This window comes from Meriones unguiculatus, chromosome 6 (assembly GCF_030254825.1).
Source record: "Meriones unguiculatus strain TT.TT164.6M chromosome 6, Bangor_MerUng_6.1, whole genome shotgun sequence".
Lineage (NCBI taxonomy): Eukaryota > Metazoa > Chordata > Mammalia > Rodentia > Muridae > Meriones > Meriones unguiculatus.
Window position 1 is genome coordinate 109,289,446 of NC_083354.1, and position 27,708 is coordinate 109,317,153.

A 27,708-nucleotide genomic window follows, 5' to 3' on the forward strand; every position below is an offset into this window, starting at 1 on the left:
GATTACATCATTGTTCCTGTTTTTGACGTGATACTGGAGATGGCGTGCAGGGCTTCCTGAGAGACAGATCAGCCCTTCACTGTGCTACATTCCTAGTCGAAGCCCGGACTTTTCATTGGGGGAAGATTTTTCTAAAAGTTCTGGATTCTATTCTCTCTCTCCCTCTCCCCACCTTCTCTCCTCCACTCACCCTCCCCCGCTGCTTCTTTGAAAGGTTGTTTTTATTTTAACAAATTCGCTGGGTCCGCCCCCATTTGGAATCACTCCGTGGGCCTCCAAAGGGGGGAGTTCTGGGCAGATGCTCGCGCGGGTCATATCAGGGTCCCTAGCCCCGCCTGCTGCTTGCTCTACAAGTAGCCCAAGATGGACAACTCTTTCCAGAAGTTCCCTCCTTCCCGGCGACAGAGCGGGGCTTTGATTGCAGGGATCTCCCTAGCAGAGCCCGGGTGCAGGTCCCAAGCCCGGCTCAGGCTCACGGTCCCTTGTCCCCAGGTGCCGCCTTGTGGGGAGCAGCTGCGCCAGCTGGCGCCCAGGTGGAGTCAATGAAGCGCAGCTTGAAGCGGATGCTGCGCCCGGAGGAGAGAAAGGAGCTCCAGGGCGTTGTCTACCGAGGAGTGGATGAAGACATGGGTTGCTCCAAGGAATCCTTTAAGGTACTGGGGAATCGGTGGTTTGGAGCATGCTGGGGCGTTGTGAAAAGTGGGAGGCTGGGTCGCCTTGCGTGTGGTATTCTAATACTTTTCCAGTGAGCAAAGTTTAGAAAACAGTGAGCGAGCACGGAAAAGGCAAGGGACAAGAGTATCAGGACACTGAGCGCCTGCAAGTGCTGCTTATGATCTCGGGAAGGTCCTTTGTTTCGCTTATTTGTTTGCTTAACTCCATCTCGCCAGGGGGTGCATTGATGCCAGAGGAAGTGTTCCCCTGAAGTACTTCGGCTAGTTTACAGTGTTGGAATCCAGGGAGTGCATAAAGCCAGGATGAATTAGGAGCTTGTGCAGTTCCGCCCTAAGGTTTAAGCAGATTTGTCGTTTGAACTGAAGCGCCACTGCTGCCGCTGAGGATCTGCTGGTCAGAGAGCCAACAAGTGTGTTGGGGTGGAGAAGCATTTCTATCTAAAAGTGGAATAGAGAACTCGGCGCTTGTAAACGGTGCCTAACAGAGACCAGGGAGGACGGGAGGACCTCTGTGGGGGGGGGCTTCTAGTCCTCAGTTCTCTGGATGTTCTGACCTACAAAAAAGTCACACTCCCTACCAAGTTGCTGTTGAGGCTGCCGCTCTGCTCTGAAGGGTAGAGGCTGGTTCTTGGACGCCCCGAAAGCCCAGCAGACTTGATAGCTTGATAGCAAGAAGGGAGGGGCTCTGAAATGTCAGGGTACGGGCTGGCTTTTCAGTTCCCACTGGGAATTCTTCTCCACCCTGGAACCATGTCAATAGTTTTGTTTTTTTTTTGCGGGGGGGGACGACGACGAAATGTTTATGCAGACACAAACTTTCATAGAGCTTTCTTTAACTTACAAGGGTTATGAGCATCCAGAGAGTGTGCTCTGATTCACACGTGAAGTAAACATTAGAATACTTTTCAATTCAGAACTTGAAAATGTACCTCTTTATATATACATAATATATTCATATATAATCTGTATTATATTATGTAAATATAATATATTTATATTCATATATCATATAAATATATTTATATGTTTATATAATAAATACATGTTAATATATAACATTTAATAAATATATAATAAATATGCAAATTCATCTAAATATATGATATGCATTACATATAAATATAGAACTATAAATGCATATATTTGCATACATATAAATATGTGAATATATGTATATAGATATATATGTGTATTATATATATCAACTTCACAGCAGACTGAAGTGCTGCAGCTGAAGATCTGCTGGTCAGAGAGCCAGCAAGTGTGTTGGGGGTGGAGAAGCATTTCTATCTAAAAGTGGATGTTTTAGATAGAAATTCCATGTGTGGACTGTGTCATCATTTATTTAACTACTTATGCACTGATACTCACTTAGGTCACGTTTGTTTGTTGGTTTTGCTGTTTTGTTTAGCTTTGATGTTTTTATCTATGACTGCAGATGTGGTTTCAGTCTCTGTGTGTGTGTTGGTAGCTCGGTCCTAACAGAAGCAAGAGGTATGCACAGCTTTAGTTTTGGAAGACAGTGTCCGTCTGCTCTTTATTCAGAAACCACTGTCAATGTGGAAGCGTCCTGCCTCCCAGGAACCCATGCACAAGGCCTCCAGGTTCAGCATTGTTCCCCATCCCCTTAAACTCAGCACATTAGCCTTGGCCCTTTGCTGGAGTAGGAAGAACACATCCTGAGTGATTTTCAGTACTAGGATGCTGTCATTACAATTAATGTGGGGCAGAAAGAAATGTTAAGATAAAAAACAAAACAAAACAAAAAAACTCATATAAGTTGTTTTCTACAGGTTTGTGGAAAAATTTCTAGCCATCCCAGGCCTAATAGTTTCTTTTTGTTTTTATGTTAGTGTCTTTGGTTTCATTGACTAAGTCAATGAATTAATTCAAGTTACTACTTTCAAAAAATACTTTGGCATTTAATCATTCTTTGGCTGTATATAGTCTTTCATTTTAGTTTTCTTTCCATTTTGATCATATTCTGATTAGACATATTTCATTCAAGTAAACTAAAAAGAGATGGGTCTGAAGTCTGTAATTCGAAGGGCTTAATTTAGAACTAACTTTTCTAAAAATGATCTCGTACCTGTTGTCTTGAATATAATCATAGAACTCAGAATTCAAAAAACTACACCAGATTCAATTTATATGTTAACCCACTAGCAATGTAAATATACAAAATAGTAGGAAACAATAAAACGACCACGAAGTTCTGAGATAACACTGATATTAGAATGATTTTTAAGTGTGCTTTCCAGATTTGAAACTATGCAACCAAGTAAAACATTTCCCTAAATTATTTTCAAGGATATTTCTTAAATAAATAAATAACTAGTGACCATGACAAAAATAAAAATAAAAATATACTGAAAGCCAGTTGCATTAAATGGTTTTATTTTATATAATAATTTATCTATGGGCATCCCAGGTCTGTCTTAAGAGCTTTCTTAAGGAATTTTCTCAATGCCTATGACATGTCAGGTTCTGAACAGAGACAGTGTAACAGGCTTTATGAGTTCATGTGACATGTTTGCAGGCTGTTTTACCACCATGAACTCAACAGCATCTTGTGTACCTCTGAACCTACTCTTTCCTCTAAAGAGTGGGGAAGGTTCATGTCAACTACTTATCTTTGAACAGACTTGTAAATTGCTTTTTTGGGCACTGGAGATGGGAGGGAGAACCACTAATTATCATCCAAAGGATATCAAATTCAAGTGGTAAAACGCTTTCAAATTGATTTAGGTGAGCACTTTCTTTGCTAAGGCAAGGCATTAAGGGTGGAAAAGTCCTAAATCTTAAAGCATCTCATTTTAATTATTGAATATGTGTAAATCTGAGAATGGCTGGATGCCTTTGTCCTATCCTGCAGTTACTAAAGGCGCATGGAATTGTTTTTAAGTGGGAAAGTGACACTTTTTTTTTTGTCACTGGCAACAGAAAGGTAGTTTTAAGTTCTATCCTGTGACAAAAGAAGTAAAATTCAAAGTTGGAAATTTAGAGATTTTAGTTTGTTCCATCCTCACATTTAGTGAATTAATCCTAATATGCTAATCCCTGCTCTGTCTGATAGTTGTTCCTTGCAATAGTGAGAAAGGCTGTAGTTTCCTTTAAAATAACATATGGGCTTTGGCAGCTATCTTTCATGGCAAAGTTATAGCCACAGGAGAATTCAAGCAACTTTCTTGATCTTTTGTTTGGGGACTATTTCTGTGGTTTGAGAAAACGCATTTATCATGCTGCCTTGGTTTTATGCAAAGCTACTGCCTTGTGGTACATTTCTGTTTGGGTCATTGTGATGAAGAAGTTATTGAGAAATAACTTTGAACACAATTTAGTCAAATGTTTTTACCTGGCTGTTGTTTGTAAGTCTGGAAGGTACAATGCTAAATAATAGAATCTCAGTACTGCCGCAGAACTGCAATAGACTTCTGTGGATTCTTCCTATTTTATACATTTAAGCTTCTAGCAAACTAAAAGTCACTAAGTAGCCTACTGCGTGTAAAGGTCTGTAGGGGGCTGAGATGTAGCTCCGCTGGTGGAGTACTTGCCTGGCATGGATGTAGACCTGGGTTTGAATCCCAGCATGGAAGGAATTTGAGTGGTTGTACCTGCCTGCAATCCTAGCACTCAATAAGTAGAAACAGGACAATCAGATGTTCAAGGTCAACCTCAGCTCTATAACAAGTTTGAGACTAACGATGGGGATACCTGAGACCCTGTCTTAAAGTCAAGCAAAAAATCTTTATGCCCTTCTATGTTCTGTATGAAAGCTTCTTTCTTCCATTCTTCTCTAGAAAACAAAAATTACACATATGACCATGTCATGGAAAATGAAGCATACATATGTGTAGCAAACAATGAACACGGTACATAAAATGAAAGAGGAGGAATGAACCAGAGTGTCAGATTTTATGTTTGAATTCATTTGAGCTTGAGCACTGCCCTGGAAAGGACCTGTTGTGTGAGCTACAGCTACTGTGTGTTGGGTTAAAAAGTGAAGTGGAAAAAAACCTAAAAGACATACCTGGTGTGGTGGCTCACACTTACAATCTGAAAACTAGGAAGATAGAAGCGGGAGGATCATGGGCTTGGGGCCATGCTGGGATGCCTGGGATTCTGTCTTAAAAATACAAAGCAATCCAGTAAACAAGAGCCTAAATTCTTATAACACACATTTCAGTCATACTGTCAGGCACATCACATGGAGTCCACTCCTCACTGTGGACACTAGAGAGCGGGAGGCTGGAGGAGAGGAGGATTTGCTCCTGACCTTGGCGTGGCCTGCAGGAAGCAGGACTTTAAGGTCTAAGGGAAGCTGGGTGATAATATCTAACCATTCACTTCCATGGACATCAGTTATTCTAGATGTCTGACTGAATGGAAATCTCATAAAACAATTGGAGATTGTTAACTTTCTGTAATTATTGACTTCAAAAGTGCTTTATATTTTGTGTGAGGCAGATGTGTGCAACTTTCAAATAGCTGAGTAAAGAAGTTGCTTATTGTGTCATGGATATTAAGTGAAAGTTCTTTAACTAGTTTTGTCAGGAGTTGCCTGTTTTCAGGGACAGAGCCGCTGTTTTAGATGCCTGAGCAAGCCTCTTAGGGACATTGCTTCAGGGTGATCCTGGCTCCCCTGTGCACGCATGGGCTGGGTGGAGGGTGACTGAAGGTAGGAGGGACCAAAAATACAGAACTTTAGATTCCCAGTCTTAGTAAACCGTACATTCAAAGACCCTTCCCCTTCTTACTGTTCTTGCCAGGAGTCTCCTAACTGTACACAATAAGGGCTTTCAGATGACATGTGCACATACGACTTTACTGTGCGTGCTTTGATTATTTTCAGTCCTTCTGTTACTGAGTCTATTATTGATTCCTCTTGCTGTAACTGAAATAAATACATTTCACCCGGCAGAGCAAAGCCTTCTGTGTTTTTAAATGTATTATTTATCGGAGCACTTCTGTCAATTCTCTCCAAAACTTTTCCTGAGGCTTTTTTCTTTGTGACACATGTAATATTATGGTCAAACCCCCAAAATATTTGCTTAATGTATTTAACAATGTGTAGCCATTTGCCTGCTTTGTGTTTTATATTGTGTTTTATACTATGATTTATATTTATACCGTGTTCTTTAAGAAAGCTATTTTCAGTAAGCATAGCAGTTTGAATGGCAGTGAAGGGTAAGGCTATTACATGACTAATTGCATATCTTTAAGCTTTACCCATGCTTGTTTTAGGTAATGAACTTTTTACATCCCTCCAGGTGGACATTGAAGGAGATATGTATAGATTAGAAGACTTCATGAAGAGCCGAAGAAAACTAAGCAAATGTGAGGATGAAAATATCTCCCCTTTGCATCATGCAGCAGCAGAAGGTCAAGTTGAACTGATGAAGTTGATCATCCAAGGTTCTTCTTGTGAAGGTAACCAAGTGTTACAGTAAGGAGTCATAGAACCATCATCTTCTTTGATTTTGAACAACTAGAAAATAGGTACCTCTGACACCAACAGTGCTTATGGGTACACTGAATACTGCATACTCCCCAGTATGTCTGGGGAGCTTGAGAGAAATTTGTGAGTTCTTCTTTAGGAGATTAGATGTAAAGCATAATCAGCCATACCAAAGAGGAACAAAGTCACTGAGAGAGAGTGAAGTTTGGATAGCTTGGACACGTCCTCTTGGAAATAGCACATACACAATCAGAACTGCAGAGGACAGATCCCCCCTCTAGACAATTGCCTAAGAAGAAATGAATGGACGTGGTTTAGGCTAAAAGAGATTGTCAATAAGAGGTAGCTAAGGGGACTGACAAAATGAAAATGGCAGAGGTGGAGTGGAGTGGACAAGAGAGTGGTGGGACACAGCCAGGGGAGAAGTCACTGGGAAGATAAATTAAGTAGATCATTTGCTACAAACACATCAAGTAGAAAGGAGGGCCCAAGAAAGTCTATGTTAGAAAGCCCCTGTGATTACAGAAAGATGAATTATAAAACATGGTCAAGATAACAGTCATTTTCAAGTTGTGTGCTGGAGCATCATGCTGCTTAACTGTTTTATGCTGAATAGAATTTTTGTCTTGCTTAAAGAGAATGGGGGTCAAACACATGTGTGTGTGGTGGGTTGCGATGTAAGAACTTGAATGAATGAAAAAATAGAGAAAGGAATTTTTAAAAGACAAAGAAACAGAAAACTTGCTGTCTTATGGCTCCCACTACTGTTGATAGCTACCAAGTCTGATTCAGGAGTACTTTTCCTTTTCCTCAGCCTTAGTGATATACACCAATATTAACTCGTCATAGCTAAAGTGCAATGCAGATCAAAGTGCATTCTATTCTCACACAGGATTCTCAAAGCAAACAATACCACATGTCATGGGGTTATCTTCTGAGCGATTGCAAGCTTGAGTGACATCACAGCCGCATGGAGCCTGGCTATGATCTGCTAATTCTGTATTATATCTGCTAATCAGCATTATATCACAGTAATAAAATTTAAATACAGATAAAAAGTATAGCAACAAAAGGATCTATTTTTTAGATACTATATAAAAATTTTTAACCCAATTTTTAAGATCTGAAAGTATTTTCACATAGTTTCAAATGGTGTCCGTTGGATAAATTTGAAGCTAAAACTATATCCTATTTCTACATTCCAAGACAATGTATCTGATTTTAAAAACACTTGACACTGAATTTTGAAGTGGGTAGTTACTCCAGAGGTATTAAATACACCCCCAACAAAATTTAATGTGTATTCTTTTATTTCCTTAGTGCTGAATATAATGGATGATTATGGAAATACCCCACTGCACTGGGCTGCAGAAAAAAATCAAGTCGAAAGTGTCAAGTTTCTCCTCAACCAAGGAGCAAATCCAAACCTCCGAAACAGAAACATGATGGCGCCCCTTCACATAGCTGTGCAGGGCATGAACAATGAAATGATCAAGGTGAGGCTGCTAGCCACCTGGCAGTGAGGCTGACCACGAAGAAGGGGCCAAAACCCACATCTGTCTCACTTCCTCTTTCAAAGTGGCCAACTGCAAGTGTCATGCAATGGCAAATGAAATGTAACAATTGTGTTTTTTCTTGTCAAATGATTGCGGTGAGGGTGATGAGGTGGAAGAGTGATGATAATGAGACAGAGAATAACAGATTGTGACGGTGGTGGTGGTGGTGACTCATGATTGATGGTGGTGATGATGATGATGATGTGAAGGCAATGGGGAGGAGGGTAGTGATAGGTGATTATCAATGAGGAAGATTGTGGTAATATTTGGTCATAGTACTCACAGATCAGCTTTTTGTGAGTTTTGATTTTTCAGGTATTTTTAAAAAGAGCTGTGTGCCTTTATTAAACTCTCACTTTAAAAGTATAAATTAAGACTATTTATTAGTATCTCCATGATATAGCTGAATCAGAAGAGGCACAGAGAGAATTAAATAACCAGCCTAAAAATGCACAACTCTTTAAAGAAAAGAGTTGTGTTTCTAGCTCCAGGCTTTGCTGTTTAGATTTCTTTGATTCTGAGACTAAAATGCAAAGGATGACTAGAACAGTAGTAAAGGTACAACCTGTTGTTATGGTGTCCCAGTTTGGTTATATGAATAGCCAGATACAGGGATCACACGGGAGAACTTTACTCTCTTCTTCTTCTTCTTCTTCTTCTTCTTCTTCTTCTTCTTCTTCTTCTTCTTCTTCTTCTTCTTCTTCTTCATTTTCTTTTTCTTCTTCAAGGCCTGGCATTCTTCAACTAGAGGAATCCCTGTTAATATTTAAAGGGCAGGTGTTAGCCCATAGCTTTTGACCACACCTCACAGATTCACAGACACATTGGAAAGCATATCTGCTTCCTCAAAGGGGAATGCCGATTTCAGATGAATTATGTTCTAAAACAGTGATTCTCAACCGGTGGGTTGCAACCCCCACGGGGTCCACCCTTTCACAGGGTTTACATATCATATATCTTACATTCCAGATCTTTACAGTATAATTCACAACAGTAGCAAAATTACAATTGTGAGGAAGCAACAAAATATTTTTTATGGTTTGGGTTCACCACGACATGAGGAACTATATTAAAGGGTCATGACATTAATAAGATTGAGAACCAGTGTGTTCTAGAAGGCCATTTTGAAGTTATGCTATTTGGAACTTCACAGTAGGTTTTCCTGTGGAACTGATATTTTTTTAAGCTACTATGCTAACTCTCACCTGAGCCCATTGTCAATAAGCCATTAAAGAGAGTTCCAAGGCCCCTTTGTTACAAAAAAAAGTTTCTTCTCAGCTCTTGGAAAGGTCTGAATTCTAGCAAATTCAGAGAAGACACGGAGCCCCTTTCGTCTTTTCCACTGTGCTTTGGTTTTGAAGTCTGCCCTAACTTTTATGACGTGATACCATCATTAAGTGTTGCTGTACACTTCCCAGCTAGCCAGCCATCTCTGAAGGAGACACAACGTTGTGTTTCCCTGAACAAAATTGTAGTTCTTGACAGTGTCCAGATACATGGTGGTTGTTTGAATGAAGTGGGACAATGCATGAGCTTAAAAGGTGGCTGAAGAATTGATAGCTGTGAAGACCGGAGAGGACAGGCCTGGGAAGGTGTTGGAAAAGGTTCATGCAAACAAGCTGTTTGCCTTCTTCCTAATGTCTGCATCATCCACCAGGCTGGCGCTGCTTCCATTAGGGTGGCTCATTAGTGATTGCAGCCAAGGCTCACTGGTGTCTTATATTTCCCCGGGGAGCCCTCCCGCTTTCTCTCAAGGCTCTTTTCGTCAATAAACGGTCATTAACTTCATTTATTTTAGCTCTAAAAGCACGTTTTGGGAATTTGTAGGCAGGTAGTAGTTGAAAAACTACAGTTAATTAGAAAACTCTTCAGACCAGCCATAGAAATAGAAGTTTAGAAATAAAGCCCATGAGTAATTTTGTTAAACCAATGTGTAACAAAAGCAAAAATTGACAATAAAAAGCCAGTTGTCCTGAGCACAAAACCAAGAAGAAAGCTAGGGTGTGAACAAGCTAAATTGTATCTGCCTCATGGTTTTTATTCTACAAACCACAACCATGTTTAATGTGTTCTTGAACTCCTCCATCATGACAATAGGAGGAAGAGAAGGAGGTTTGCTTATGGATGGCATTTCTGTCCCAGCTGCCCTCTCTAGCCATGCCCATGGTTTAGCCTGTATATTCAAACTTTCCCAGTTCAAATTGTTTGATTTATCAGCCTTCCTCTAGAATACCCATCATTATCTATACAGTTATAAAGGTTAAAAAGAACCAGTCATCTATGAATCACCACAAGTTCTTACATAGACGTAGTCTCTGGGGACCATTCACTTAAGGGCTAGGCCATGACCTTGTTTCTTGATGGTCTTTGTCCTTGAGGCTTAAGCTGGCTCAGTTGCCTGAGCCTTTCCTTAGAATTCCTAGAGAGCCTCTGGGCATGCCTGGGCATGACTGAACTGAAGTAGTACTCAGTCTGGTTGCTTTCACTGTGACCACTGCCACCTAGAATTTAACTCAGCCATTTGACAGATTATGCTTGTGACAGTACAAGTAATTCCGTGCTCTGTGGTTCCAAGGATAAGGGAGGGAGATGCTTCCAATAGACCTTTGTGGGTTCCTGTGCATGTGAATCTGGATTTGAAGAGTAGAACCTGAGGGTGCCTGAGGTCTGTGGAGTTATCTTTTGCTTCTAACTTCTCTTCACCTACAAAGTCTCCCTGTTTGTCTTTATGCAGTAAACTTCAGCTCAAGTTTTTTTTTCTATGAACAGAACTCACTAGGAAGCCTAATTCATCTATTGTTGGAACACATTCTGTTGGGAGGAGGCTCTGCTAGGAAGTTGTTATTTCTAATAAGTCTAGGATTTTAGGAAACAGCTGGGTGGATAAACATTACCAAATAAACAAACAACAATAACAAACCCAATTTACCTGCTAGGGCAGCACTGCAAGTTTGTAATTCAGCTGCACAGAGGCTAACAAAGAAGGACCATAAATTCAAGTCTTTCCTTTACATTAAAAAGTGAATGAAATTCTGGGCAACGAATGCCTGTTCCAATATTGACAATAAATCTACAAATAATGCTGAAAAATAACTCAGTGCTTGAACATTGCCCAAGAAGTATGAAACAATAGGTTTGGTTACCAGTACTGAAAAAAGACTATAAGTCCATGTTGAGTTTTATTGTAGTATGATATGCACAGGAAGCAGTTTATCAGATAACCTCACCTACTGGCTCAGGGGCATGTCAGTTATTTTACTCCAATCTTGCTTACCATTATTAACTCTAACATAATACAGTATATAGTATGCATAAATGTTGTTATTACCTATTATAAAATGAATACAAGTTAAAGAGGCAACAGACTTCAGGAGGTTTAGAAACTGTGTGTGTATATGTGTATATGTGTCTATGTGTGGGGAAAGAAAAAGAAAGACAGAGACAGAAAGAGACAGAGAGAGATGGAGAGACAGACACAAAGAGAGAACATCTGTACGAATAAGATAATGTTCGAACCAGGCCAGTGCTAGGGGGAGCTGTTGTTAAATCAGTGTTTGTGAAACTGCCAGGCGAAAGGCTAAGTCGTGGGACAGGAAATGGCAAGTTCAGATTTAGGCCCAGATAGGCAAAAAGGTGGACATCCATGAAGGCAAGGAGGCAGCATCAGCAGGGGGCCAAGCCATGCTGAAGCCTGAGGGGTGGTTGGGAATCCTCTGCTTGTCAGTTCTAGATGCTTGCCAGATATCAGGTGATATGGTGGGGTGGGGCATGCCATTGCAATGTTAGGTGTCCATCACTACAGGAGGTCCTGGAAAAGGAACTAGATCCTCTCCTTGGTCTCTTTGGGGTATCAGATAACTCCTGGGGCAGGACTTCACTGATGTGATTTAATATACTCATGTATGCCTACAGTCTGAATTCACCATGACAAGACCATCATCTTTTCTACTCCCAGATTCTACAATAATTATTCTACAATAATCTATCAGTCTGTGGTGGATGGATGGTTCTAGACAGCTGGACTAGCTTGTACGCCCAATCAGGGGCTATGGTCATCCTATTCTCTCAAAGGGGGGGGGGGGATTTCTTGCAAATTGGAGACTCCCAAAGCAAGGCACCCTGTGAAAAACAACACCACTACTTTATACAATGTGGAGTAGCTTGGGGGATAGGGAGGGCGAGTGATCTTAATACTCACAAAAGATAAACATTGTTAACTTTTATGTGAGACATCCTGGTAAAAGACAGCAGCCTTGGCCTTTAATGAGCTGGTGGTTACTGGTGAAGGCGTAACAAATTTTTGCTTAAATTTCATGAGAATCATTAATTGACATTTAATCAGAATGCTAATTTCTTCTATTCTAGACCAAGTCTGAATTAATTTATATCAGAGACAGGTCTACACAAAGCCAGCTTTTCTGCTAAAGAGAATAGGGTTGTCGTTGGCATTTCTTACAGTTTTTGCCTGCATTTTGCCTAACTGTATGTAGAAAGAGGTCATTTCCCCTTCTTCCCTTCTCTCTTCCTTTCCCCATATCTTTCCTATCTTCCTCCCTTCCCCCTGTGCACATATTTTGCATGTCTCCACACATTTATTTCTGAAGATGTTAGCTATGTAAATCCTTGAAAGTACTGACTTTTCAGTAAAATCACCATTGTGGTTCTGTTTCCAAATATACAATTCTAAATTCCACTGATTGTTGGCATTAGAAGCGTTCTCTATTTGATTCATTCATTTGACACCTACTTGTATAAAGTTTTATGACATAATGTTTGGATGAGGAATTAGAAAAGAGGAGTCAGACATGGTGTTTGGCTACCAAGTCTCCCGAGAGAAGTATCATTATTTGAAAATCAGTAGACTAGCTTTTTAACAATTATTTTTTCATTCTGTACAGGTCTTGACTGAGCACAGTGCCACTAACATCAATTTAGAAAGAGAGAATGGGAACACAGCTGTGATGTCCACATGTGCCAAAGACAACAGTGAAGCATTGAAAATTTTGGTTTGTAACCTAATCCCCTTCTGTTGCTTTCTTTCTGTGAATTGGACGCAAACTGTTATTTAAGATGTCCTTCATAGTATCCCCTTTGAAAAATGTGAACTATAGAAAACAGGTCTAAGGAACTTAGGTCTCTGTGCTTTCATGTGGACATACTCCTAGGATTCAGTGTGGACCCTAGATTGCACACAGAAGACTAAAAAGGAAGCATGAAGGAAAACACATGAAATGAAAAATCAAGGGGAAAAGATTGGCAGGTAGTAAGATGAATCTAGCAGTATATAAAACCAAAATACAACAACCTGTATGACATTAAAACCATTTAAATCTGGAGCTGACGAGCTGGCTCAGTGGTTAAGAGCACTGGCTGTTCTTCCAGAGAACACAGGATTGCTCCCATTCCCACAGGGTGGATTACAAGCATCTGTAATTCTAAAAGAGCTTATGCCCTCTTCTAGTCTCTGTGGGCATCAGGCACACACATGGTTCACAGACATGCATACAGATAGAACACCCATACACATAAAAAAAATTAAATTAAGCCATTTAATTCTGAGCTTTCAAGTAGCCAAAGACAAGAAAGTGAACACAGTCAGTTACTGAGTTATTTGACTTCTAAGATTAAGGAGAGCAACAGAACCAAAAAATCTGGGCCCAGGGGTCTTTTCTGAGACTGATACTCCAACCAAGGTCCATGCGTGGAGCTAACCTAGAACTCCTGCACGGATGTAGCCCATGGCAGCTCAGACTCCAAGTGGGTTTCCTAGTAAGGGGAAAAGGGACTGTCTCTGACATTAACTCAGTTCAGTGGCTGGCTCTTTGATCACCTCCCCCTGAGTGAGGATCAGCCTTACCAGGCCACAGCAGCCAGTCCTGATGTGACCTGATAGGCTAGGGTCAGAGGGAAGGGGAGGAGGACCTTCCCATCAGTGGACTTGGGGAGGGGCATGGAGGAGAAGAGGGAGGGAGAACGGGATTGGGAGGGGACAATGAAAGGGGCTACAACTGGGATACAAAGTGAATAAATTGTACTAAATGAAAATTTAAAAAAAAAGATTCAAGAGGAAAAGAAAGGCTCCATTTCCATCCACAAGATTGGTACTGTTATGGTTTCTCTACAATAGAGTCCTGCACTGATTAGCTGTCCTAAGCCACAGGTCTGAATCCAGAAAGAGAGCCATCTCTCTGGAAACTCACCCATGTGTGATGCTCCAAGACACTGGTGCTAGCTGGCTCAGGGATGGCTTCTGCTCTTGGTAGTGAGGGCACTTCTGGAATTTCACCAAATAGCTTTTTCAACCATTTCTGAGTTGCCTACTCTTAAGAAATAAGAGGAGATGTAAAAAAACTGCCAACGGTTACATATGCTCATATGTGTGACTATTTTGCTTTTACTTGAATATCAGGTACTAACAACAAAACACTGCAGGAAGTGAAAGAATGTCAGAGTTCCCCAGCCTCTGAAACTTTAATATGAGCTTCAGACTTTCCCCTAAGTGATGGTATCTAAATGTTCTTCTTCATCACACCTGGTACTTCTGAGGGCCATAAGCATCGATTGTAAACTCTAAAATATTTATATGGCTCAAATAGCTTTTGTTTTAAAATTAAATATTTCAAATGAAATTGGAAGAAAAATGTGTTCAGTTTGTTGGGGGATTGAGGTAGATTCGTGTGCATCAGGGAATATCTTCATTTCGGTAAGATGTGCCATGTCACCATTGTCTTATCCCAGCTCTAAAGTGACTGTCTTGGTTAGACTGCATATCCTCCAGTACCTTCCACATGTTTCCCCACAAGCCCTGGAGAAGGCACTGGGATGCTAGAAGCACAAAAATTCTCATCTACCTTTGTCACAATTTATGTAACTGATTTTCCCCCTCTTTCTCCAGCTAGAAAAAGGAGCTAAGTTGTGTAAATCAAATAAATGGGGAGATTACCCTGTTCACCAGGCTGCATTTTCGGGTGCCAAAAAATGCATGGAATTGATATTAGACTATGGTGAGTTGATGCTTTCTACATTCTACATAGTTAAGAAACTTTAGATACCAGATACCCTTCATCTGAAAGAATAATAGCATTTACGTGTGGGCCTTGGTGTATAGTTATGCATGTCCTTTCTTTTTAAAACTCATTTATTTTCATCTTAAATGGTGCTTTCTTCTAAAGGTGAAAAAACTGGCTACACCCGGGAGTCTCATATTAACTTTGTGAATCATAAGAAAGTCAGCCCACTCCACCTCGCAGTTCAAAGTGGTGACTTGGACATGATCAAAATGTGCCTGGACAACGGCGCACATATCGACATGAAGGAGGCAAGTGTTCTGTCTATGGTCACTCTGATTTGAGAATTTCCACATTTTGTTTCTCAAATTGTTTTTGTTGTTGTTGTTGTTGGTTCTTTTATGTTCAGGTAAATCTGGAAATGCATATAGCACAAAGGAATGTTATTCCTCTGTCCATGCCAAAGAAAATATTCTCTCTAATTTTATAAATTTTAATATTCCAAAGCAAGTGACAAAGTAGATTGCATTAATGAACATATCTCACTTAACTGCCCTAAGTTATAGTAAGGCCTAACCTCAAGGATAATAGTATTAATATTTCCAGCAAGGAACACTAAAGCCCACTTGTGAATGCCTTGGGTTACAGCGCTGGTCTTTATAGACTTGTAGCTTTTAACTAAGCATCACCTAATTTACTTGTAAGGATATATATGTAAGCGTTTTGGCTGAGCCTGGGTCCTGACCTGACGAGGAACATAGACTTCAGGGTCTTTTCTCTATAATGGTCTAGGGAAGGTCTTTCCTTTCTAGAGAAGGCAGAAATTGCCTATTTTTCGGTTATTAATCATGTGAAGCTTCTTCTTATTGCTTCTAAATTCTGTGAAATAGAAGCTACTCTTATGAAGTCATTTCATTCAGCTGTTTCAGTAGTGAAAAGGACTCATCCTCTGGCAAAGAATTGTAGTTCAAATGGTGTTCAAGTGTAGGTAAGGGGCACTTGGGTTGTTAGGGATTGCCCTTGTTAGAAAGGTCTACATACTCAACGGTTTTTGTAGATCAAACAGTGCAGTTCACAGCTTTGCCATCCCTAGCTCTGGGAAGAACTCACTGCTGAATTTATATGTATCAAATCTTTACGCTGGGATTTTACCACTGATGCTAACATCAATACTGTTTGCAGAATGCCAAATGCATGGCCCTCCATTTTGCTGCAACCCAGGGAGCCACTGACATCGTTAAGCTCATGATCTCATCCTACACTGGAAGCAGTGATATTGTGAATGCAGTTGATGGCAACGAGGAGACCCTGCTTCACAGGCCAGTGGCTTACATGTTAAGTCTACATTGCTAGAGAAATTAGCCAGTACGGCAGCAAAGGCTCTAGAGTTGAATCATTCTTCTCAAATGACCAGAAAGTGGAGGAGTTCTTCAACGGACCTATAGGAATTACCTTTGCAATAATTAAAGAAAAGTATAACTGTCATCATGAAAATATGCATATATATAAAACCTATACATGAAAGATAAAGAGTCAACCACAAAAGAAAGCCAGAAGACCCTATGAACAAATCCATAGTGGCAAGTTTCCAAAAACATACAAATCAATGGACAATAACCAGTCTATAACATGGAAAATCAGACCTAACAGTCTTGAGTAATAGATCAAATTTACCAAACAAATGACATCAACAGGATGAATCTTGAAGCAAGAGTCAACAACTATAATCAACTCCACAAGTAATGATACATAGAAACAAAAGTGGAAAAGTTGGGAAAAAAAAATGTGTCCTGTAATTAACATCAACACAGCTGCCATAGCTATATGCCTTTTAGATAAGTCAGGCTTGAAGTCAAACAGAAAAGGAACAAAAGTCAGGAGAGAATTAATCATGATATTGTGTTTCAACTAGAACCTTTAAAGACCCCGAGGAATCAAAAACAAATAGCAAATATAACTTTGCAGAACAAAAGTTCCCGTGACATTTTCATTGATCCATTGGCCTAGTCAGTGAGGAGCTTGGAAACTCTAGAGCTGGTTAACAGCCCAGATTCCATTAGAATCAATGGGGGTCAATTAGGATACTCTTTAGAATTCTTTGATTCAGTTAAGCTGGACATCCAGTGACTCTTCATAACTTAGTTTTAGAGTCCTAATTTGCCTAAGAAACAACTGTGCTAGGAAAATAGGACCCCTGTGCTATTTCTAGTGAACTTTTGGTGACACTCAAAAGCATGCGTAGGTGCTGCTAAGGAAGCTGGCATGTGTGACTCTCTAAGCCGTTTCTAAATTCCAGTTCTCCAGGTGCATTCCGCTGGTGGTTAGTGATGAATATGGGGCAGATCCACACAGGCTGTCCTCTCTTCCCCCTCTGATCTCTTCTGCCTTCACCCTTTTGAAACAGCTGTAGGAAATTCTCTAACCAAAATTCCAAATGAAGACAAGTGTTTCTGTGGTGTGTGCTTCCTGGATGCTGAGCAAGGGAGCACAAAGTGGGGAGTGGGACTCTAAGTCACTGTAGACTGGGACTGTAAGACCTTGGGAAGGCACGGATTATATATCCCTTGTCTGAGCTACAGGCTCTTTCCTCTGTATTTTTACCCTCTCCCTCTTCTCCTCCATAGCTATGATTAAGTAGAGGCATGAGATGGCAGAAGAGAGCTTGTAAATTCTCAGGAGGCCACTGGATCAGGAAAGCTACATTACCTCTTGGGGAAAGACGATTCAAGCCATCAATGTCACCCAAAGATCACAAGAAATAGCACGATGCCCTTCTGAGCTGGGAAGCTCATCAAAGCTACTAGGTCGGATTAGATCTAGATTTGCATTTTCCGACAGTTTCTCCCATAGGATGAATCTGCAAACTAAAAATTTCTATATATGTGGAAAATATTTAAAAAAGCAGCAGAACACGCAAACTAACAAAAGATTTATTTACTCTCAGGAACATATAAAATAAAGAGCAAGATGAAAATAATGACAATCAATATATTTCAGTTTTTCAAAAAAAAAAAACAAAAAACAAAGAAATGAATGATCGTTATACAAACATGAGCATATGATGACAACAGAAAATGGTGAAACTGAGTCAGCATGAATAGAGGAGAATGATCTAAAAGAATCTAACTAGTGATCCCCCAAACAAAAACTTAGCTCAAGTAAGATGGCCAAGTAGGTGAAGGTGCTTGCCACCAAAACTGGTGACCTGAGTTAAATCCTAGGAAGCATATAGTAGAAGGAAAAAACTGATGCCTGCAGATTGACTTGTAGCCTCTACATGAGCGCTACAGCAAGCACACACAGACACAGACACAGACACAGACACACAGACACACACACACACACACACACACACACACACACACAGATGGGCGGGGGTGGAAAGGAGGGAGAGAATGTATTAAATAAATAAATGAAACAAAAAGTACTGCAGAGACTCATTGAAGAACTTGGGAACTCCCAGAGCTGGTTAACAGCCCGGATTCTTCTACTGGAACACTGGGGTGAGTTGAGACAGTCTTTAGAATTCTTTGATTCAGTCAGTTTGAGCATCCAGTGACTCTTCATAGCATGGTTTTAGAATATTAATATGCCTAAGAAGCACTACATTAGGAAAATAGGGCCCCGTGCTATTTCTTGTGATCTTTGGGTGACACTCAAGAGAGTGTTTTGACATTCGATGTGTGTAGTCAAGAACAGCGGGGGGTGTTGGACAGAAACCGTGTGAGATTCGATAGAAAACATCGAGTTTCAAGTCATTTGTGTTAGCAACTGCACAGTGGTGTTTGAATGAATATTTAATGAATATTTGCAGCTTTCAGTTGTTTTATTAATTAGTATTTCTTGTGATTGGCCATAAGATAACCCTAAAGTGACTTAGGTTCTCTCCAAAGTAAGTTCAGGCTTCTTAAAACTCAGGAAGGCTCACCACTATAACACCACTGCAGAGACTGATGCATCAACTAAGGACCATGCACGGAGAAGACCTAGACCCCATGCTCAGACGTAGCCCATGGGCAGCTCAGGGGATGGAACAACAGCAGTCACTGGCATGAACTCAGTTGTTTGTCCTTTGATCACCTCCCTCTAGTGATCATACTAGGCCATACTTGGCCACAGAAAAAGAGGATCCAGACAGTCCTGATGAGCCCTGATAGGCTAGAGTCAGATAGAAGGGGAGGAGGCCCTCCCCTATCAATGGACTAGAGGAGAGACATGGGGATGGGGAAGAAGAGAGAGAGAGAGAGAGGGGTGACCAGGAGGAGATGATGGAGGAGGCTATAGCAGAGATAAAATTGGATAAATTGTAAATAATAATAATAAAGAAAAAGAACAATAACAACAAAAAGGGCTCAGGAAAACTTCCTCACTGGTTAGCGTTAGAGGAGCTCCACCCACCCATACTCCCAGGAGACTTTACCGTGCCACAGATGTTTTTTAGGCACATCTTGCATGATCCCTACAATCACAACAGGGCCCACCAGTCCGTCCATCCCAATTAAAAGACAAATCTTGCTCTCAACTTCAGAATGATGATTATGTAGGAGAGATCACACTTATTAGAACAAAAAAAAGAGTATGTTTGGGTTGTATTTTATTTTTCCTGATTTTTATTACTTTGACAGTATGCTACTGAGAATATTCATTCTTAAAAATATAACATTGTGCTGTTCTGTGTCCAGTTGAATTTATTTCTGAATAGAGCAACTTTGGTTTTCATGTTTATTTCAATTGGATCTTATTTCTTTTTTTTTTTTTTCTTTCAGAGCCTCATTGTTTGATCACCATGAGCTGGCAGACTACTTAATTTCAGTGGTAATTATTCAACTGACAAGCCTAGTTTACTTAAACTACTACTGACATTTAAAAACATCACTAAAATAGGTAGTATGGTATTTTTTTAATAAACCAGAATTACTAGTTAATAATCTCTCTATTTAAAATTTAATAGGAATGTCTGTGGAAATTAAAATTATTTTCATCTTAGTCTCAAACTTAAATATATAATTTTGAAGTGCTATTTTAAATCATGAGAATTTTGCTTGTTACATACAATTTATATATAAAAAAAAGAATGTGGGGTGGGGGTTAAGGACTTGCAAAGAAGGAAGTACAAAGAAACTATAGGCAGTTGTTTTGCTGCCAAAGTTCCCAGAAGCCTGATTTATACATTTTCAAGAGTGTGTTTCCTGTTGATGCACAGTACCCAGACTAGGACATTAGAAGAACTCTGTATTTTTAGGTCCTTTTTTAGTGATTTTTGTGCTTAGAGTTTATGAGTCTATTGTAAAGAAAACCCCTTTGTGGGCCTATGAATGGGTCCTCTTAGGACTGTTGGGTATAGACAAGTCACCTGATCCTTTATCAGCACTGATATGTATCTTGGGCAGGTGTAGAGCAGGCCACCGATTCACTTTTATCTTCCAAAAAAGCCCCACTTCCTCAGCTTCAACTTCCAAACCATTAAAAACAATGAAGTTAAAAAAATATGTTGAAGATTTGCTGCCAATGAAAGCATGAGATCTTGACCCAGAGAAGCAGACTCGGCTAGCTTTTGACTGACATTTTCGCAAGTTTGCTCACGGGTGGCTGTGTGGTGGTTCCGTTAGTCCCCACAAGTGGACAATCGCAAAGCTCCATTCATAGTAGTTAGCACTTTCCGTGTTGTCAGTAGTAGCTACTGGTAATCGTGATATTTACACAGAGGTATTGGGAAGAGCTTCACTGGCTACCATGTGTTTGCGCCATGTGTGCCTTCTGGCAAATGGCCTGTTGGGAGACTCATGGTGGACCCTGACCCATTGCCATCATCCTCCCATGAGGCTGTTACCGCTGCTATTAGCCATGCTCCACAAGAGCAAATGGAAATGCCTGATATTAAGTTTATGCTGTTTTTGCTTCTCTGACCAAAGTAGATAATTTGATCTATGAAAATATTAAAGGTAATTTGTTGCTTATCATGAGGAATATAGTCCTATAATACACAAAAAATACAAAAAGCAACTTTTTTTTTTCAATGCAGTTTATTCAGGAACCTTGAACAATCCTCGGACCCTGGGGAAAGCCAGCCCACAGCTTAAATAGCCTCTGGGTAGCCAACCCAGGCGTGCCACGTGGGCAATGCAGATAGGTCCACATACATGGAAGCAAGCCAGATCCTCAGCCTTAGCCAAATGTGGAATTGCACTCACCATCGGGAAGGTGGAAGGCGGAAACCAGCTCCATCTTTAAGGCATAGCATTCCGCAGCTCTCTACAGTTCCCCCTTTTTGTTTTAGACGCATCAGGCAAGAGTAGAGGTCTGATCTCTGATATTAGAAATAAATTGGGACATTGTACTGATGTTCATTTAGGTGTCATCCACCCAAAGAGCATCAGACCTGACCAATACCTTTTTCTCAGAGGCGGGACCTGGGGCATCAACCCGCATGCAATCAGACATGCTCTTCTCTGGGTCGAAAGCGGCTGACCCTGAGTGCAGTGCTTAGCCTCGCATCCTGAGCGTAACATTTTAGCTTTTTATGGTATCCAACCATGCTTGGGGAGACTGTCCTGCTTCAATGGCTGTAAAGGCCTGAATGATCATGGCTGCATCACACTGTTGTGAGACTCTAATCTTGCTTATATACTACAGGCAAACCAAGGAGACCAACACCAGAAGGCCTGCTAACGCTCCCATGCCTGCCCATTCCTTCAGATGATTCATGGTTGCAGCAATCCATGATGATAATCCTGTGGCTAGTCCTGCGTCCACTCTGGTAGAATTTACTGTGACAATGGCCACTCTCAGCTGCTCCATCGTAGTATCGAATTCTCCAGTTCAATTACCTAAAATATAGCTCGACAATTGTTTAGACAGATTTGCAGCACAGGAAAAATTCTCATGTTATATGCTAGTGACTCAAATCGCTCAACTTGGTTGTCAATGAAAAAGCAACTTTTAACGTCCATTTTTACATAGATGTTTGGCTAAACACTTACTGTCATAATTTCAATTCAGTTGGCTCAGTTTATCAAATAACGTATTTTTAGGTGGATGATTACTTACTATTGCTTTAAAATTTTCACAAGCAATAAATGTGAAAAAAAATCAAACTGAGAAACATTTAAAAATAATTTCTTATGGTAGGAACTAAAACAGTGTTTTAGGTGAGAAGGTTTGGTTTTTAAGGACTTGGTTAGGAATTGACCTATTGACAGATGTTAAGGGCTTAACTTGGGCCAAGAGCTTCATGGTTGAAATTAAAAGAGAGCGTCTTGGTTTCTAATGGTATTTGAAATTTAGAGAAATCTCATTACATTGTATGACTAGTCTTCAGATTGCGTGCTGGAGGAAAGTACTCCGGACGCTAGTTACGTATTGCAAGGTCAGCGGCTGCCTTCCCTACACATGCTCTGCTTGTTGAATGTCTTGCTCTGTTCTAGGGGGCAGACATCAACAGCACTGACTCTGAAGGACGCTCTCCACTCATTTTAGCAACTGCTTCGGCCTCTTGGAATATTGTGAATTTGCTCCTCTCTAAAGGTACCCAGCAGTAAGAAGCAAACCTATCTGCTAAGATGAATATCGGCTAGCCAGCTGTCTCACGCCCTGCATGGAACATACTCGGTGCACACAAAGGCTAACAGAATACTTTCCAAGACGACAATAGGGTTCAGTCCATTTAAAAACTATTGAAATGGTGACTTGTAGCCATAGCACATCCTATGTATGAGGCAGCTGTTAAACACCAGGAATTGGCTGAAGATGCTATGAGCTTTCTGTCTCGGCAGCTGTCACTGTCCCCGTTGCCGACTAACCTGGTGCTGAGGAAACAGAAGAGGCTGCTAACCTCTCCTTTTTTTTTTCTTTTAAATCTCTCCATGTTCACATTTTATGCTTAAAACTTAAAGATTCAAATAGAAATGTACTGTATCACAGATTTTTTTTACCATTTTTTGCCCTCACACATGAACACACACAGAGTAAAGTAAACCCATTTTAAGAAATATGTTCAATTTCCCCACCTAACTACAGCTGTCTGTCCATTAAAGATTTAGAAAGACATGGACCCACCGAAGACTGTGTTATAAACACCTGAGTATATTTTATATTTATACTGTGCTTTTTTTTTTTTTCAGGTGCCAAAGTAGACATAAAAGATCACCTTGGGCGTAACTTTTTGCATTTGACCGTCCAACAGCCTTATGGACTAAAAAATTTGCGACCTGAGTTTATGCAGGTATGGTATGTCCAAGAATGTTTGTAAACTGAGTTAGTATGTTCAATACAGAATAAACTGTTTCTGTTGCCATTTGTAGTATGAGAGGTCATTTAGGTTTTCAAAAACTGATTTAAAATAAAGCTACTTTATTTCCGTCGTAGAAGTGGGGACGTTAATAATTAGTTGAGGGTGACATTAATCCAGACTGAATTTTTTTAAGTTACGGGGGTTTTGTACTCTCATCTATAACTAAGACCCTCTGATAATCAGTTATTTTCCTTCACTGCATCACTTATTTGAATTCCGTGTGAATGGAGAACCCAAGTATGGAGGTGAATTAGGAATGTATCACCATCAGTTAAGAAAACCACTCAACACACTTTGTTCGTTGATGACAGGACCATGTTTGATGGGCCAGCTTGCATTTACTGCTTCACTATTAAATGCATCTGAAGTGTGTCATATTTCTTGCAATAAGTAGATTTTCATGCTGTTATTGTATTTAATAAAGAATAAATATGCATATGGGCTTAAAATTTTTAAACAAAAGTAAATGTTTACTACATGGATTGACCCAATGATTTGTCTTTCATATTCTCGTTTAAACTACTTAGGAAATTAAATAAACTGAGGTGCCCATCCGTTTTGTTTGGCTTCATATAACCATGTAGGAGCTCAAGTATGTTTTGTGGAAATAAGTGGCTGGGGAGCAAAAGGGAGGTCTTGGTCAAATGGTTCAGAGAATGCCACATTGTTCTTTCCCTAGTTGGAGGATCCCTCAAAGCCTTGACAGAAGGACAAATCATGAAACTTCATCTGTATTTATTTTTCTGTGGCTGCATCTAGGTTGTTTGGGGATTTGACTTCAAGGAAGAGATTACATAGTGATTCGCTGCAGAATAGTACGAAACATGGCCCATGAGCACACCGGCCATTGTATTAAAATACCCTTTTTCCACAGATGCAGCACATTAAGGAACTGGTGATGGATGAAGACAATGATGGGTGTACGCCTCTCCATTATGCGTGCAGGCAGGGCGTCCCTGTCTCTGTCAATAACCTCCTTGGATTCAATGTGTCCATTCATTCCAAAAGCAAGGATAAGAAATCGCCACTGCACTTTGCAGCCAGGTGAGGCTCAGACCCCCGACATTTGAGAGTGGCTGTGCCTCTTTCATATTTGTCTTATACGTATGAACCTGATCTTTTCAAGTTACGGACGCATCAATACATGCCAGAGGCTTCTGCAAGACATAAGTGACACGAGGCTTTTGAATGAGGGGGATCTCCATGGAATGACCCCTCTCCACCTGGCAGCAAAGAATGGACATGATAAAGTCGTTCAGCTTCTTCTAAAGAAAGGGGCGTTATTTCTCAGGTGAGGCACGAATGCGTGGAATTGTGCATATTTTAAATTTAGCCATTTTATATTTGTTTCTGTAATAATTAAAATGATGATATAAAACCTTAGGTCTCAATAAATATAAAAGCTATTTATCTTATTTAGTGTTCGAAACATATATAATTTCTCAAACACTAAAATGGAATGAAATATAATCCTCAAATGGCAAATGAAGTGTATAGGTTAATGAACCTTGTTGTTGCAGAATAAATGGCTTTGAGAGGAGTATGTCCCAAAACCTGAAAATTTTTTTTGTATCCCATATCATTATTCTTTCATCTTTTTGTGTAAATGCAGAGATATGTTTGTGTGTGTGAGTACATGTATGTGTACATTTGCACACAAACAATTAGAAAACCATCCAGGCCTAAAGGTCTTTCTCTTCAATCTAATAAATGAGGGATACAAAAAAGTGGTGACGGGAAACATTCAAACTGAACTGGACTATCTTATATTTAAGGAATGTTAACATGATTAACAGAACCATGTTAAAATATAAGACATGTTAAAATATAAGAACTGTGTTGACTATCATCTTTATAACAGGGAAAGAAAAGCTAGAGACACTCATACAGGTTCAATGCACCATCTTCAAGGGTCACCAAAGTGGCAAAGAAAAGTAGATCTTTGAGCTCAGAGTACCAATAGTGGTGTGTGAGTGACAGCCTTGAACTGAATGCTTTTCCTGGTCTCTTCCTGCTTCTAAGGGACACAGAACATCAGACCTGCAAAAGGAGACCCAGCTTCATAGCTCGTCCTTGATTACAGCATTACTGAAATAGCAGGGTGCCACACATAACCCAAAACGCTTACTTATTAGTACCAAAATCAACTTGTGTAATTTCTTTTCTATATGATATTTAGTAAAGTGTCATCAGTATGGCAAGTGTTCAAAAAATATTTGCATCTTTAATTTTTGTGGAAAAGGATAGACACCTTAGATTAAAAAAAAGAGAGAGTAGACATAAATACTTAGAAACAACATTAACTATCTTATAACTGCAATCACTAGTGACTGTAAAGACAAAGCAACTATTATGGAAAATTTTCTGATACAATGCTCAGGGAAACAAGATTGAAAATTATATTTAAAAACACACTTAGGCTTTGAAAAATAAGACGCAGAACACATTAGCTATCCTTTGCCCCACCCTCAAGAGTCTGATAGTATTCTTATATCTCTTATGCTTCACTATAAAGTGTACATGTGAGTCACAATAATAAGTAAATGAGTTATGACTACCATGCTTGAAACTATGTCACATTTTATAAATATTCACTAAATATTGAGTTGTTACACCTCATGCTTTGCCATCAGTTCAAGCCACACTGAGCTTAGTGGCACCACTTTCCACATTTGATCTGTAAGTGTGTTTGCATGTCTTTTCTTACCTCTCTAACAGTGACCACAATGGCTGGACTGCTTTGCATCACGCGTCCATGGGTGGGTACACTCAGACCATGAAGGTCATTCTTGATACTAACTTGAAGTGTACAGATCGACTAGATGAAGATGGGGTAGGTACTAGATTTCATTGACCAAATCAAAATATTGGCATAGAACAAACCCCCAAAATCGCAAGAAATCTTTCTTCAAAAGCTTTTTATTCCTTGCTCTGCTCTCAGCCTTTTGTAGGATTGTTTTAAAAAAGTAGTTTCTTGGAAAGAGGAATAAATAAAAAGAGAAAAGAACATTGGAAAACAGTAAGGGATGTCTGTGATTTAAAGCTACCCTTCATAGCTATAGAAGCCTGTGATTTCACCTTAAAATTTTATCTCCCCCTGATGAACCCTAAAGAGATGCATCTGACATAAAACACAGTGATGTGAAAGGATTGGCTTTGTTGTCTTGTATTGGGTGTTATTCTAGCTTTATTCCTGTTGTTTTGATAAAACAAAAAACAAAAAAACAAACAAACAAAAAACACCCTGACAAAGTAAGTTGGGGAGGAAGGGCTTTAATCTGACTCACAATCCTAAGTTACAGCCCATCACATAAGGCAGGGGCTCATACATCTGGACATCATCACATCCACAGACAAGAGCCAAGAGAAATGGACTCTTGCTGCTTGCTCTCTGTTCAGCAAGATTCTTCCAGCTTACAGTGGGTAGTGGCAATTGACAATCAGGAAAAAACTGTATAGGCACGCCTACAGGCTGATCAGATCCAGAGGAGTCCTTGAGGCTCTGCTCCTAAGTTGACCCTAGTTTGTGGCAAACTGACAATCAAAACCATCTTAATCCTCCTCTTGTCAACTTGACATACAGACACCTACATCACTTGTAAGCCATACCTTTCCTCACTTCCAAGGTCTCGCGTTAATATTATATACAAAATATAATCTAATTTAATGTCCCCAGTCCTAAAAAAAAACCAAAAGCCAACTCTTTAAAAATCCTCTTCAGTGTGGGCTCCTGTAAAAAGCAAATCACATAATTAAGCATTCATTCCAAGAAGGAATGTGCTGGCCAGTTTTATGTCAACTTGACCCAAGCTACAGTCATCTGAAAGGAGTGAATCTCAATTGAGAAAATGTCCCCGTAAGATTCAGCTGTAGAGCGATTTTTAAATTAGTAATTCATAGGGGAGGGCCTATTGCTTTGGGGATGGTGGTTCTGGGCTCTATAAGAGCAATTCTAAGCAAGCCGTGATGAGCAAGCCAGAAAGCAACACTTCCCCATGACCTCTGCTTTCCAGATCCTATTCTGCTTGAGTTCCTGTCTTGACGTCCTTCGATGATGTACAATGATATGGAAGCTTAAGTCAAATGAACATTTTCTTTTCCAAGTTGCTTTGCCCGCGGGGTTTTATCACAGCAATAGTAACCTCAACTAAGACAGGGAAGATCTGGACCACGGAATATAAATGAAACTAAAACCCACCACTGCAAATCACATCCTCTGAGGCTTGTCCTTACCTCTCCAGCTTGGGTATCCATAGCACAGGTTCCTTCACAGGCGTGGACCAGCTTTTCTTCATAGCTGCAGCCATCCATAGCGGGTGTCCCACAGCATTGGGCTTTCTAGAAAAGCCTGGAGTGCAGTGTTGCAGCAGACAGTTCACCTATACAAATGGCTGTTCAAGGTCCCTCTAGTGGAATTCCCATGCTATCACAGAGTGTCAAGCCTCAACCGCTCCCCACAATCGTCTGTCTGCCATTTTCCACATCTTTAAAATCCATACCCTAACAAACAATGTTTTCATTGCCAAGTTCTGCTGAGACGTAGCCTCAGCAGAACTGGGACTGCTGACGTAGCCTGCCCCCTGGGACACAATTGTATTGCCCTGAGGAAATGTCCTATTGTCCCAAGAAAGCACAGGCAGCTTCACTTTATTGCTCTCCGCTGATTCTTCAGCCCCAGCATGATCAACACTCACATGATCAACATACACAGTCAAAACAGCAT

The 27,708-nt window shown here is 40.2% G+C and overlaps 1 protein-coding gene across 2 annotated transcripts in view; it reads left to right on the forward strand.

Annotated features, from left to right (window-relative positions):
* Nucleotides 1-542: 542 nt before the first annotated feature.
* Nucleotides 543-27,708, forward strand: part of Trpa1 (transient receptor potential cation channel subfamily A member 1) — a 47,068-nt gene continuing 19,902 nt past the window's right edge. For both annotated transcript variants that reach the window (XM_060384608.1, XM_060384609.1), the window contains exons 1-13: nucleotides 543-653; nucleotides 5,945-6,104; nucleotides 7,453-7,628; nucleotides 12,587-12,694; nucleotides 14,584-14,692; nucleotides 14,861-15,006; nucleotides 15,878-16,014; nucleotides 19,462-19,510; nucleotides 22,120-22,219; nucleotides 22,816-22,916; nucleotides 23,860-24,029; nucleotides 24,112-24,276; nucleotides 25,704-25,818. In XM_060384608.1, coding sequence (XP_060240591.1) covers nucleotides 543-653; nucleotides 5,945-6,104; nucleotides 7,453-7,628; nucleotides 12,587-12,694; nucleotides 14,584-14,692; nucleotides 14,861-15,006; nucleotides 15,878-16,014; nucleotides 19,462-19,510; nucleotides 22,120-22,219; nucleotides 22,816-22,916; nucleotides 23,860-24,029; nucleotides 24,112-24,276; nucleotides 25,704-25,818 — 1,647 coding nt within the window. The remainder of the gene's footprint in view (nucleotides 654-5,944; nucleotides 6,105-7,452; nucleotides 7,629-12,586; nucleotides 12,695-14,583; nucleotides 14,693-14,860; nucleotides 15,007-15,877; nucleotides 16,015-19,461; nucleotides 19,511-22,119; nucleotides 22,220-22,815; nucleotides 22,917-23,859; nucleotides 24,030-24,111; nucleotides 24,277-25,703; nucleotides 25,819-27,708) is intronic.